Source organism: Dendrobates tinctorius, unplaced genomic scaffold, assembly GCF_039654945.1.
Source record: "Dendrobates tinctorius isolate UK_male_01 unplaced genomic scaffold, ASM3965494v1 ptg000062l, whole genome shotgun sequence".
NCBI classification, from domain to species: Eukaryota; Metazoa; Chordata; class Amphibia; order Anura; family Dendrobatidae; genus Dendrobates; species Dendrobates tinctorius.
This window is the reverse complement of record NW_027361730.1, coordinates 16,144,720-16,156,827: the sequence shown is the minus strand read 5'-3', so window position 1 is coordinate 16,156,827 and position 12,108 is coordinate 16,144,720. Positions and strand designations below refer to the sequence as shown.

General features: G+C 43.1%; 1 protein-coding gene across 1 annotated transcript in view; it reads right to left on the bottom strand.

Annotated features, from left to right (window-relative positions):
• LOC141092950 (TRPM8 channel-associated factor homolog) overlaps positions 1 to 12,108 on the bottom strand; it is a 57,335-nt gene that overhangs the window by 33,487 nt on the left and 11,740 nt on the right. The window contains exons 3-5 of the mRNA XM_073579326.1: positions 11,841 to 11,935; positions 10,558 to 10,771; positions 8,664 to 8,903 (exon numbers count right to left, since the gene is read on the bottom strand). Of these exons, the coding sequence (XP_073435427.1) occupies positions 8,664 to 8,903; positions 10,558 to 10,771; positions 11,841 to 11,935 (549 nt within the window). The remainder of the gene's footprint in view (positions 1 to 8,663; positions 8,904 to 10,557; positions 10,772 to 11,840; positions 11,936 to 12,108) is intronic.

Here is a 12,108-nt window from a genome sequence, read left to right as displayed (position 1 = left end):
TGAATAACAGAGCGCTATGTCACAGGCTCGATGGCACAGGTGTGAAAAAAGTGACCACAGGATAAGGGAGATTTTGAATTTCTGCAGACACTAGTGGACACTGGACACTTTTGGATTGTGTGAGGCCCACTGAATATTAGAGCGCTATGTCACAGGCTCGATGGCACAGGTGTGAAAAAAGTGACTACAGGATAAGGGAGATTTTGAATTTCTGCAGACACTAGTGGACACTGGACACTTTTGGATTGTGTGAGGCCCACTGACGCTGTATGGTGTGAAAAAATGCACGCTCAGTACCTCAGCAGGACAAAAAAAAAATTGGGATTGCTTTTAAAAAAGCAGTTTGCAGAGCAGTGGGTAAACAGCAATGCAGCTGTCAGGAAGCCTTAGAAGGCAGCCTAACAACCAACACCGCTGATCCACCACAATATAGCCTCCCCTTGCACTGCACACACAGTGACTGGTGTGTTGTACAGGCAAAATCGCTAGCAGCAGAAGCAGTTTTTTTTTCTTCTTCCCTGCCTAACGCTTTCCCTACAGAATCAGCAACTTCTCCCTATGCTAAGATCGGCAGAAGTAAGATGGCGTTCGGCGTGCACGCCCTTTTATAACCCCTGTGACGCCCACCAAAGCAAGCCAATCACTTGCATGCCCTTCTGAAAGATGGTGGTGACCCCTGTCTATGTCATCACGTTGCCCACAGTGTCCGTGGATCCTGATTGGCTGAAAAAGAGCGCAAAACAAACTTTTGAAACGCGACTTTGGCGTGTAAGTCGCCGACCTCGTGGCCGACCTCATCCTAGGGTCGGGTTTCGTTTCATGAAACCCGACTTTGCCAAAAGTCGGTGACTTTTGAAATTTTTCGACCCGTTTCGCTCAACTCTACCCAAGACCACATAATACTCTATTGCTGCAAAATTTAACCCAGCAAAATTTGTTAACACTTTTTTGAGTGTTATATGACAAAAATGTACCCCAGACCAAAGAATGTCTGGGTAAGGCTACTTTCACACATCAGGTTTTCGGCGTCAGGAGCGATCCGGCGTCGTGCCGGAATGCCGGATCCGGCAAATGTTTTGTAAAACCTGATGTGCCGGATCCGGTTTTCTGCCGGATCCGTCTTGTTCTTGACAGACAAAACCGGATCCGTCTCATCCGGTTCATCCGTTTTTCTATCCGTTTTTCGCCGGATTACGCCGGATCTGGTTTTTAAAATTGACCCTTGTGGCCTTCCGAACGGGATTGGCTACTGGAAAACTATATATAGCATGTTCCTACAGCCCTTCTTTGACAGGTTGTAGAGGAGAAAGTGCAGGTTGGAGAGAAGAGCAAGTTACTGGCGAAGATGGATGTTGTCATTGGAAATATTACCACTAGAAGTTCTGTGACGGTTTCAGTAATGAGGGACAATTTTGCACTATACTTTATGTCACCTCAAGGCAGAGTACACTGGCAGGATGACAGAGTGTGAAAGATTTGTGCCCTACCAAACTTGTGTATCTTCTGGACCAACAGTATATACCTTTGCCAACCAAAGTTGGCTATCTTGTCATGGTCTTAATATTTTTAGCTTTAGGCCACAGGTGTGTACCTGGTTGTGTTTTATGCAAAGTATTTCACCTTTTAACAAAAGTTGTGTACATTGTTAGGAAATCACCAACAATAAACACAACTTTTCAGGTGAAATACTTTGCTTCAAACACAACCAGGAACACAACCGTGGCAAAAAGCTAAAATTTACCCACAGTTATATACCTGGTTTTGAATACCTTTTTACCTTCTAAATACCCTGTATTTAACCTTTTTTTTAAACATATTTCGCCGCAGAAAGAAATGACAGACAACCAGTGTAAACAATAATTTAACTTTTATTTAAAATTTTTTTTTTTGTGTAAACTGTTTTTAAAGTTAAAAAAACTTTTTTAATAAAGGTTTGAAACCAACCAAATGGGCATTTTTATTACAAAAAATACATTATAACTCGGTGTAGTGTGGGGTGGAAATACTGCTGGAGGGGCTGCGGGACACTTCGACAATGGGAGTGTGGAGAGAGGACTGGGATCGTGGTGGGGAAGGAACAGTTAGAGGTGATGGTGTAGAAAAAGATACAGAATGGGTGGACATGTGGGAGGCAGAAGAGGTGGTGGGCGGTGGAGTGGAGGGTTGGGCAGGGACTGTAGGAGCAGATGTTGATGGAAAGTTGTATGGGGAAGGAGTTTGGTACGGGGATGGAGTTTGGTACGGGGAAGGAGTTTGGTACGGGGCAGGTTGCTGGAAGTGGGGAGATGTCTGGTACTGGGGAGGTTGCTGGTACTGGGAAGGTTGCTGGTACTGGTGAGGTTGCTGGTATGTAATAGGAGGGGGAGGATGGAAAGTGGCTGGAGGGGGTGCAGATGTAATAGGAGGGGGAGGATGGAAAGTGGCTGGAGGGGGTGCAGATGTAATAGGAGGGGGAGGATGGAAAGTGGCTGGAGGGGGTGCAGATGTAATAGGAGGGGGAGGATGAAAAGTGGCTGGAGGGGGTGCAGGTGGAGGAACTACAGTGGTGGGAGGTGGAGGTTGGGAGGTAACCTGCTGTAGAGCACCGTGGCACGAATGCATTACATGCATCTGCTGGGTAGGAGATAGTGTTGCCATGCGCTCCACAACAGAACTGAAAAAGGTGTGGTTTGGCAAAGATCTTGCTTCTGAATGCATGGTTTGCAGAAGTGTCTTCACCTCCAGAATGCTGGAGTTGATCTGCTGAAAGCCTGCGGAGATTTGCTCTGACAAGACTTTTAGACAGTTCTGGAAAGATGCATTCAGATGCAAGAACTCTGGCGCATAACTCTTTTCCTGACCCCTCTGCCGCTGCCACCCAGTACCCGCAGGTGTACTAGAGGTGGCAGGGGCAGAAGGGTGGGGTAAAGGGAAAGCGATCTCCTCACCAGCAGCTTCATGTAATGTAGGCGGCCACTATGCTCCTGTGCTGGTGGATGGGACAGATGGGTCGAATGTGTGGGAAGGCTGGGAAGGTGCAGATGTACCGGGGTGGTCGAAGTGTCCCTCGGTGCCGGTCTCCTCAGGGATCGCCTCAGAAGGGTCCAATCGTGCAGGCTCCCGAGTGCTGCTCACCGTGCTGTGGAATAAAGAGAAAAAAAAACAATTAAAATACTGACATGGTATGGCCCTGGCTGAAAAAAAAAAGTTACATCTAACATTTTTTTTCACATGTGGTGTGTAATATTTACCTTCTAGTGACCATTGTTTCCCGGAGGAACGACAGGGCTTGTGCGTACTTGTACTTGCTCCTGCGTCCTCCAGATCCACTCGGGGCCCGCATCTCTTTATTGAACTCCTTCTTGAAACGATCCCTCACAGACCGCCACCGATTCACAATTCTGTTCCCTGAAACGAGAAAGGAGTGGTTAGTATACAACATCAGTGTTTCACAAACTCCAGTCCTCATGGTCCCCAGGGGTCATGTTTTCAGGATTTCCATAGTAAATAGAAATCCTGAACACATGATCCGTGGGGACCACGAGGACTGGAGTTCGGGAAACACTGGTTTACATCAAGCAACCGGTACTGTATATACTTACGCTCTTTAATCTGGGCCCGAACATCGAGGTCCTCCCAGCGGCCCACAAGGAGCGAACAGATTTCCTCCCAGAGTCGTCGGGTAACGATAAGGTCAGCGTGGCGGCGGTCAGCCATATTCCAGAGCGGCTCCCTTTCTCTGACGAGATCGATGAGGTGGTCCACATCGAGTCCTCCATCCTCACCGTCAGAGTCGGGAGCACGCTGTGAAGGCTGTTAAAGAAAAAGACAAAAATAACATAATTAGCCTCCACAAAAGAAATGAAATAAAAAGTGCAAAAAAACAAAGCAAAAATATTTATACTTACACGCTGGTGACCGCCGCGTTGCTGTCGCCGACGACCCTGGGAGGCACTGCGAGGACCTCTTGGCCGAGCACCAGATTGGGAAGACTAGAGAAGAAAACAAAAAATGTTATGTCTTTGGATGTAGGCATTTGTTTGCTGTGTGTGGTCTGCAGAACATTGTTTTCTATGTGTTGTGTGTAGTGTGATGTTGTGTTTCTGCGTTTGATGCAAAAAACTTACCAATTGTGAGCCCACTCCAAGCGTCTGTCCACCCCTTCCTTCTTCTTCTGGGAGCTCCTCTTCATCTTGTGAATCCTGTTTTGAAATAAAAGGCAATGAATAGACATATATTACAGAGATGATGGATTTTGGAAATAAAAACTTACCGTCAAACGCTGACGATGCGAGGGAGGGCTCCCAGAAGATGATGTGCTGTCTTCCTGGTGGCCACACTCCATGCCTGTGGGTGGTGTTCCACCTGCTGCCATTGCTGCTGCTGCTGCATCTATTGGGCGGCTGTTGAATAAAGAGAAACAAAGGGCCAATGAATATCTTGATATTCAATAGCCCTAGTTTGGAGGAATGGGGGATTTGATAATTACCGTCTCTCATCTGCTGCTGGCCTCCCCTCCTCAGCATGTTCCATTTGCTGCTCCATTTGGGGTGGTGGTGGTGCTGATGGTGCTGCAGTGGTCTCCTGCCTTCTCCTGCTGCGCTTGGTTGCTTTCTTGGGTGGCATGTTGGGTGTGGCTGTGGGTCCCACTGTCTTGCTTTTACAGTCATATGTAAAAGTTTGGGCACCCCTATTAATGTTAACCTTTTTTCTTAATAGCAATTTTGGTTTTTGCAACAGGTATTTCAGTTTCATATATCTAATAACTGATGGACTCAGTTATATTTCTGGATTCAAATGAGGTTTATTGTACTAACAGAAAATGTGCAATCTGCATTTAAACAAAATTTGACCGGTGCAAAAGTATGGGCACCCTTATCATTTTCTTGATTTGAACACTCCTAACTACTTTTTACTGACTTCCTGAAGCACTAAATTGGTTTTGTAACCTCATTGAGCTTTGAACTTCATAGCCAGGTGTATCAAATCATGAGAAAAGGTATTTAAAGTGGCCACTTGCAAGTAGTTCTCCTATTTGATTCTCCTATGAAGAGTGGCATCATGGGCTCCTCAAAACAACTCTCAAATGATCTGAAAACAAACATTATTCAACATAGCTTTTCAGGGGAAGGATACAAAAAGTTGTCTCAGAGATTTAACCTGTCAGTTTCCACTGTGAGGAACATAGTAAGGAAATGGAAGAACACAGGTAAAGTTCTTGTTAAGCCCAGAAGTGGCAGGCCAAGAAAAATATCAGAAAGGCAGAGAAGAAGAATGGTGAGAACAGTCAAGGACAATCCACAGACCACCTCCAAAGACCGGCAGCATCATCTTTCTGCAGATGTTGTCACTGTGCATCGGTCAACAATACAGCGCACTTTGCACAAGGAGAAGCTGTATGGGAGAGTGATGCGAAAGAAGCTGTTTCTGCAAGCACGCCACAAACAGAGTCACCTGAGGTATGCAAAAGCACATTAGAACAAGCCAGTTACATTTTGGAAGAAGGTCCTGTGGACTGATGAAACAAAGATTGAGTTGTTTGGTCATACAAAAAGGCGTTATGCATGCGCTGTATTGTTGACCGATGCACAGTGACACCATCTGCAGCAAGATGAGGCTGCAGGTCTTTGGAGGTGGTCTGTGGATTGTCCTTGACTGTTCTCACCATTCTTCTTCTCTGCCTTTCTGATATTTTTCTTGGCCTGCCACTTCTGGGCTTAACAAGAACTGTACCTGTGTTCTTCCATTTCCTTACTATGTTCCTCACAGTGGAAACTGACAGGTTAAATCTCTGAGACAACTTTTTGTATCCTTCCCCTGAAAAGCTATGTTGAATAATCTTTGTTTTCAGATCATTTGAGAGTTGTTTTGAGGAGCCCATGATGCCACTCTTCATAGGAGAATCAAATAGGAGAACTACTTGCAAGTGGCCACTTTAAATACCTTTTCTCATGATTTGATACACCTGGCTATGAAGTTCAAAGCTCAATGAGGTTACAAAACCAATTTAGTGCTCCAGGAAGTCAGTAAAAAGTAGTTAGGAGTGTTCAAATCAAGAAAATGATAAGGGTGCCCATACTTTTACACCGGTCAAATTTTGTTTAAATGCAGATTGCACATTTTCTGTTAGTACAATAAACCTCATTTGAATCCAGAAATATAACTGAGTCCATCAGTTATTAGATATATGAAACTGAAATACCTGTTGCAAAAACCAAAATTGTTATAAAGAAAAAAGGTTAACATTAATAGGGGTGCCCAAACTTTTACATATGACTGTATATATGTCTTGTGGGCAGAGCTACTGAGCATGCTCAGACCAAAAAAACCGGATCCGGCCACCGGATCCGGCTTTCGCCGGATCCGGCGCACTGCGGCGCTCATAGACTTTCATTGTGTGAAAAAGCCGGACGCGCCGGATCCGGCGTGTCCGGCTTTTACGCCGGAGACAAAAAACGTTACAGTAGCTGTTTTTTCCAGACGCCGGATCGCGACACATTGCCGGATCCGGCGAAAACCGGATGAAACGCATGGCCATCCGGCGCGATCCGGCGCAAATGCAAGTCAATGGGGGGGAAACCGGATCCAGCATTGCATTTCGCCGGATCCGGTTTCTGTCAAAAGCGCCGGATCGCGCCTGACGGCGAAAACCTGATGTGTGAAAGAGGCCTAAGAAAGTTAATCAAGCCAAATTTTTAAACGCTTTTTTGGATTTATATATACCACCAAAATGTGACAGAACGCACATAATATATGGATGAGTAATCTAATCCAGAAGTATTTTTCAATGCTTTTTGTGAGTTTTACATACCACTATAATGCAATAATAGCAGTGATAACTGTATGGATGACTCATTGAATCCTTTAAAAAAATTGAACTAAAATATTTAGAAAATGTAGTTAATGTACTTAGACAGTCATAAAGCCTTTGCAGAAAGTACAAAATCGCACAGAAATAATGAGGGTCATCCATAGACCCCTGAAAGGCAACAACTTGTGGGCTTCATTAAAATATTGAACACTAGCTGAAGAGCCCGGCGCTGCCCGGGCATAGTAACTAACTGTGGATAGTTATAACAAATTATAATTATCCTCCATCCCATAGTCCCGTGCCCCGTATACCCAACATAGCTATCCTCCATCCCATAGTCGAGTGCCCATATACCCATCACACATCCTCCATCCCATAGTCCCATGCCCATATACCCATCATACATTTTCTCCATCCCATAGTCCCATGCCCATATACCCCTCATACATATTCGCCATCCCATAGTCGAGTGCCCATATACCCATCACACATCCTTCATCTCATAGTCCCATGCCCATATACCCATCATACATATCCTCCATCCCATAGTCCCGTGCCCATATACCCATCATACATATCCACCATCCCATAGGCCCGTGCCCATATACCCATCATACGTATCCTCCATCCCATAGTTGAGTGCCCATAAACCCATCACACATCCTCTATCCCATAGTCAACCATTATGACATCATAATGAGCGGCGGGGCTTGCAACCTATGATGACATCAGCATCGCCATGGCAACCATTATGACATCATAATTGGCATCGGCAACAATTGGCGGGGCTTGATACACACACACTTTTTCCCCATTATGTAGATAGGGGCAAAATTGTTTGAATTGGAATGCGCAGGGTTAAAATTTCACCTCACAACATAGCCTATGACGCTCTCGGAGTCCAGACGTGTGACTGTACCAAATTTTGTGGCTGTAGCTGCGACGGTGCGAATGCCAATCCCGGACATACATACATACATGCATACATGCATACATACATACACACACTTGAGCTTTATATAATAGATTACAAACATTTTATGTACTGCTGACATCTGGTGGTGTGGAAAAGTGTGAGATAATCCAGGCTTTGTTCATTTTTTGAAGATTGAGCCTGTCGGCATTCTCAGTTTCCAGGCGAAAGCGGCTTTCTGTTATGACCCCACGGTGGCAGTAAAAACCAGCTAAGACAAGACGCTAGTGGCAGAGCAGCACAACACATCCAACGCATAGAGCGATAGCTCATGCAAGGTGTCCAGCTTTGAGACCCAATAGTTGAAAGTCTCAGAGGAAGTAGGGGTACACTTGTTTGATTGGCCAGGTATTGCTATACCATCTTAAATACTCTGCTGTGTTTCTCCCTGGCCATTCCTCCTTGGTTGGGCAAAGAAGCTTTCCCCCTGCCACTAGCGTTGTCTGATAGAAATTTTCTCAATATATTTTCCACAATGGCATTCTGGTATATCACCATTTTGGAAGAGTTCTCCACCTCAGGAAGGCGAGATGCAAACTTCTCCTTGTAGCATAGGTCTAGCAGGGTGAATAACCAGTACTCTTTTTTTGGCCAAGATGAATGTAACGTGAAGGTCACGGGAAAGGCAGCGGTACATAAGGTAAGCCATATGTGCCAAGCTCCATACAGCCAACGACTCTCCATCTCCTCCTCATTCCCATGGTTTGAGGGGTGGGGGCCGAGCTGCGGTGGAGGTAAACCTAGAGTGCAGCCTGGGAGGAGTCTCAAGGGGGCCAGAAAATTTTGCCAGTATGTCGCCCTGAAATTCCGGGTGGCAGCCCTGTAATAATATGTGAGCTAACCTTTACCAGGGCTACAAAATGTCATTTGAATATTTTACAAAAAGACAGATCCTCTTACCAGCTGAAATTTGCACATCGGCAACAATTCTCTCAGGGCGTACAAATTTTTTAGGAATAGCAGCAAGTTCAGCAACTGCATTCATTATGTTGTCCCATTCGGACAGCAAAGCTTCTGGATCATCTAAAGATTGGATCACATCGGAGGGAACAGTCAAAATAATATTGTCTGTTATCAGTTCAGCCCAAGGAGCTGGGTATTTGCGAATTGTATCCAACCAGGTAGAAAGGTTCGTCTGACCTGAAAGAAAAAAAAAGAAATTGCTTAAAATTTAAGAAGAGTGATGTTATTTTCATCATTTATAATAGTTAATAATAATAATAATAAACATAGATACATGTCTGCGCTGAGATATCCTTAATATATCACCCTAAACTAACCCTAAATTAAAAACATGAACATATAAATATAAAAAATATATGCAGAGGCATTTATATAAATAAAGATAAAGGTAAAATTTAGAAGCAGTAAATTATAAAAAAAGAGCCTGATGGAGATTTACCTGAAATATGTCCAGTGCATTACTGAGATTTGCATTGAAGAGAGAGGGTGATACCTCTGGTTTAGTGTGTTGCACTTGCTTGAGGAAAGGGTTAAAACGCCAATGCACAGATGGTTGCTGGAGCACTGCCCCTCCTACGTGCTGTGCTGCGCTTGCTTGAGGACAAAGCAGGGTTAAATCTCCAACACACAGTTAGTTTCTAGAGCACTGTCCCGGCCGGTGACAGGCTCTCATATTAATCACTGATCCCTCGACGCGCTAGCGTGGTTCACAGCGTGGAGCTGCAGAATGTCTGCAGGACCTTCGTGATGTCAATAGTCACGTGGTGGGATCCAGAGAGCAATGCAATGCGGCAGGCATTCTTTTATTAGTACTAGCGCCCCCAAATATATATATTTTTCTTCTAATAATAATAATTATTATTTATTGGAAGTAGGGTCAGAAACTATATTAGTTTTCTTCAATAAGAGCCTAGGAAAAAATACAAATGCTTAAAGAGGACCTGTCACCAGGTCATATTGTATTCCCACTGCTTCCCTAAATATTTTATTTGTTTTTCCTTTTTTGAATATGCCATACTGTTCCAGAGATAAAGGTCTTTTTATCAAGTGCTGAGTGGTATGGTCTTTGCAAGGGGGCGTTGCTCAGAGGGTATTTTACAGAGCAGCCTAAAGATACGCCCCAGAGAATCATGTGAGTCACGCCCCCTTACTAAAGACCATAAAAACTAGTACTAAATAAAAAAATATTTATCTCTGAAACAGTAAGGCGGACTTAAATGAAAAAGAAATTGAATAATCAGAGGAGCAGTTGGAATAAAATAAAAGCAACTTTTATCCTGACAGGTCATCTTTGAATTAAAGGTATTTTTATAAACACCTTGTGTTGTTAGTATGTTGAATGCATTTCTATCTTTTTTTTTGCTTTCTTGCTCATGATTGATGCTAGTAGCTATTTTTTTTAATGGTTGGCATCTCTCCTCTGGAAAAATAGGGTCACTAGATCACTGTGGCAACCCTGAGCACATTTCTATATATTTCTCACTTGCATACACACCAAGTGACTATCCGCTCAATAAAACCGACTATGGAAAAATATGATTTCACATTATTATTATTTATGGGACTAGAAATATGTATTGCATTTGTTGAAATGGGATAGATAGATAGATAGATAGATCTTACTTTATAGATGTCTTATGCTATTTAATATGAATTACAGTGTACATAACATGTGGAATAATTTACCAGAAGAAAAATAAGTTTATTAATTGCAATTATCTTTGCTATTTATAGCCTTTTACTAACCATCATCGTATGAGAAAAATAATTGTAAGAACACTGGCTGTAGTGTAGTATAAATAACAAGTAAATCCTACTAAACTCTACTTACCTTTTATAAATGTTGGAGCTGGTTCTGATCCATAGACTGTAACAGGAACTATTCCCAGCTGACTTTTCCCCTTGACAATAACATACAGGAGTCCTCCCCAGACATTGGATATCACAACTTTCTCTGCTATGACATTCTTACGGTTCACAACCACTGGGGCGCGACACAAGTCTTCCGCTGAGCTCAGGTCATCAGAATGGCAGCCAACCTGCACCTGAAACAAGACTATAGGTGAGAATAAAGCTGTACTTTACTCTAATTTACAGCCTCAACTTTATTATTGACGTTATTAAGGCTGTGTGCCCACGTTAGCGTTTTTAAACTGATAGAAAACGCTACTCCTTCCCAGAAAACGCACGTCTTTTTTCCGCTCATCTTCTGGACTATAGGAAAAGGCTAAAAACGCGGACTGAAGCGGAAAATAATGAACATGCTGCGTTTTTAGCCGCTAAGCGTTTCCTATGCGGAAAAAAAACGCATCAATTGGAACAGAAATGCAAAAATGCATTAAAACGAATGGGATGCTTATTTTAAGCTTTTCTGAAGCGTCTGATCCGGCACAAACGCTTCAAAAACACTTACAAAAATGCAACGTGGGCACACAGCCTAAATGTTTTGAACTGTCTCCATAGCATAAAAAAAATTAAAGCTGTAGTTAGATGTTAAAAAGTTAAGTATGTGCACTGATTAGTGTTATGTACTAAGGGCACAACAACAATGTATCTGCTACATGTAATGTAACAAGGAGCTGTCGCACATGGCGTGATCAGAAGACTGGGATTTTGAATATTTTCTCCACTTCCAATTAGACAGCAACAATTTATTTAATTAAAAAGTTGGCTTTTATTGTGTTAAAATTGTTCCTTTCATAGTTGTGCTGAATTCTTTATCAGATACAACACAAGTAATGTTCCACCTTATGAGAAAACCAGTATGGCCTGGAAACAAGTCATTTTAACCCAATAAAAGCTAATTTTGAATATATAAATATATATTTCCTAATGGGCGATACCGCTTTTTTCTAACTCCTCTTACCTTATATTTATTTACCTTTCAGTGTTATAGTGTGTCACTTAATTGTCTACTCATGTGAATAAGCATGATATTACAGTCAATTTCTCATGTATCAGCCTGGAACATGGGGTTAAGCGGTTGCACCTACTCTTGTCAGTCTATTGCTAGTAATTTTATATTTAAAGCAAAAAAAAAAAAAGTTTCTTTGACGGTACAAAACTGGACTGAAAATTAAGCTGGGGCACAAGTAGAACAATGCAGGCAGATACCTGGAGACCTTTTCCCACAGTTGAGGCTGGAAATATAAATGTTGCTGGTTTTCCAGGAGGCAGGTAGAGTCCTGTACTCCTCCATGCATCGTCACCTAATAATGAAACACCATAAACACCCAATTAAAATGTTCAAATAAGTAAAGTTATAGCCTGCTCACCCAGTCTGTCATCTTTAGGAGATCTGCTCACTGCCAGGAAGCCTCACAGCATTGAAATGGGAGAGGCACACCCATGATCAGGGTCGGTCTGGCCTGGCGGGTACCAG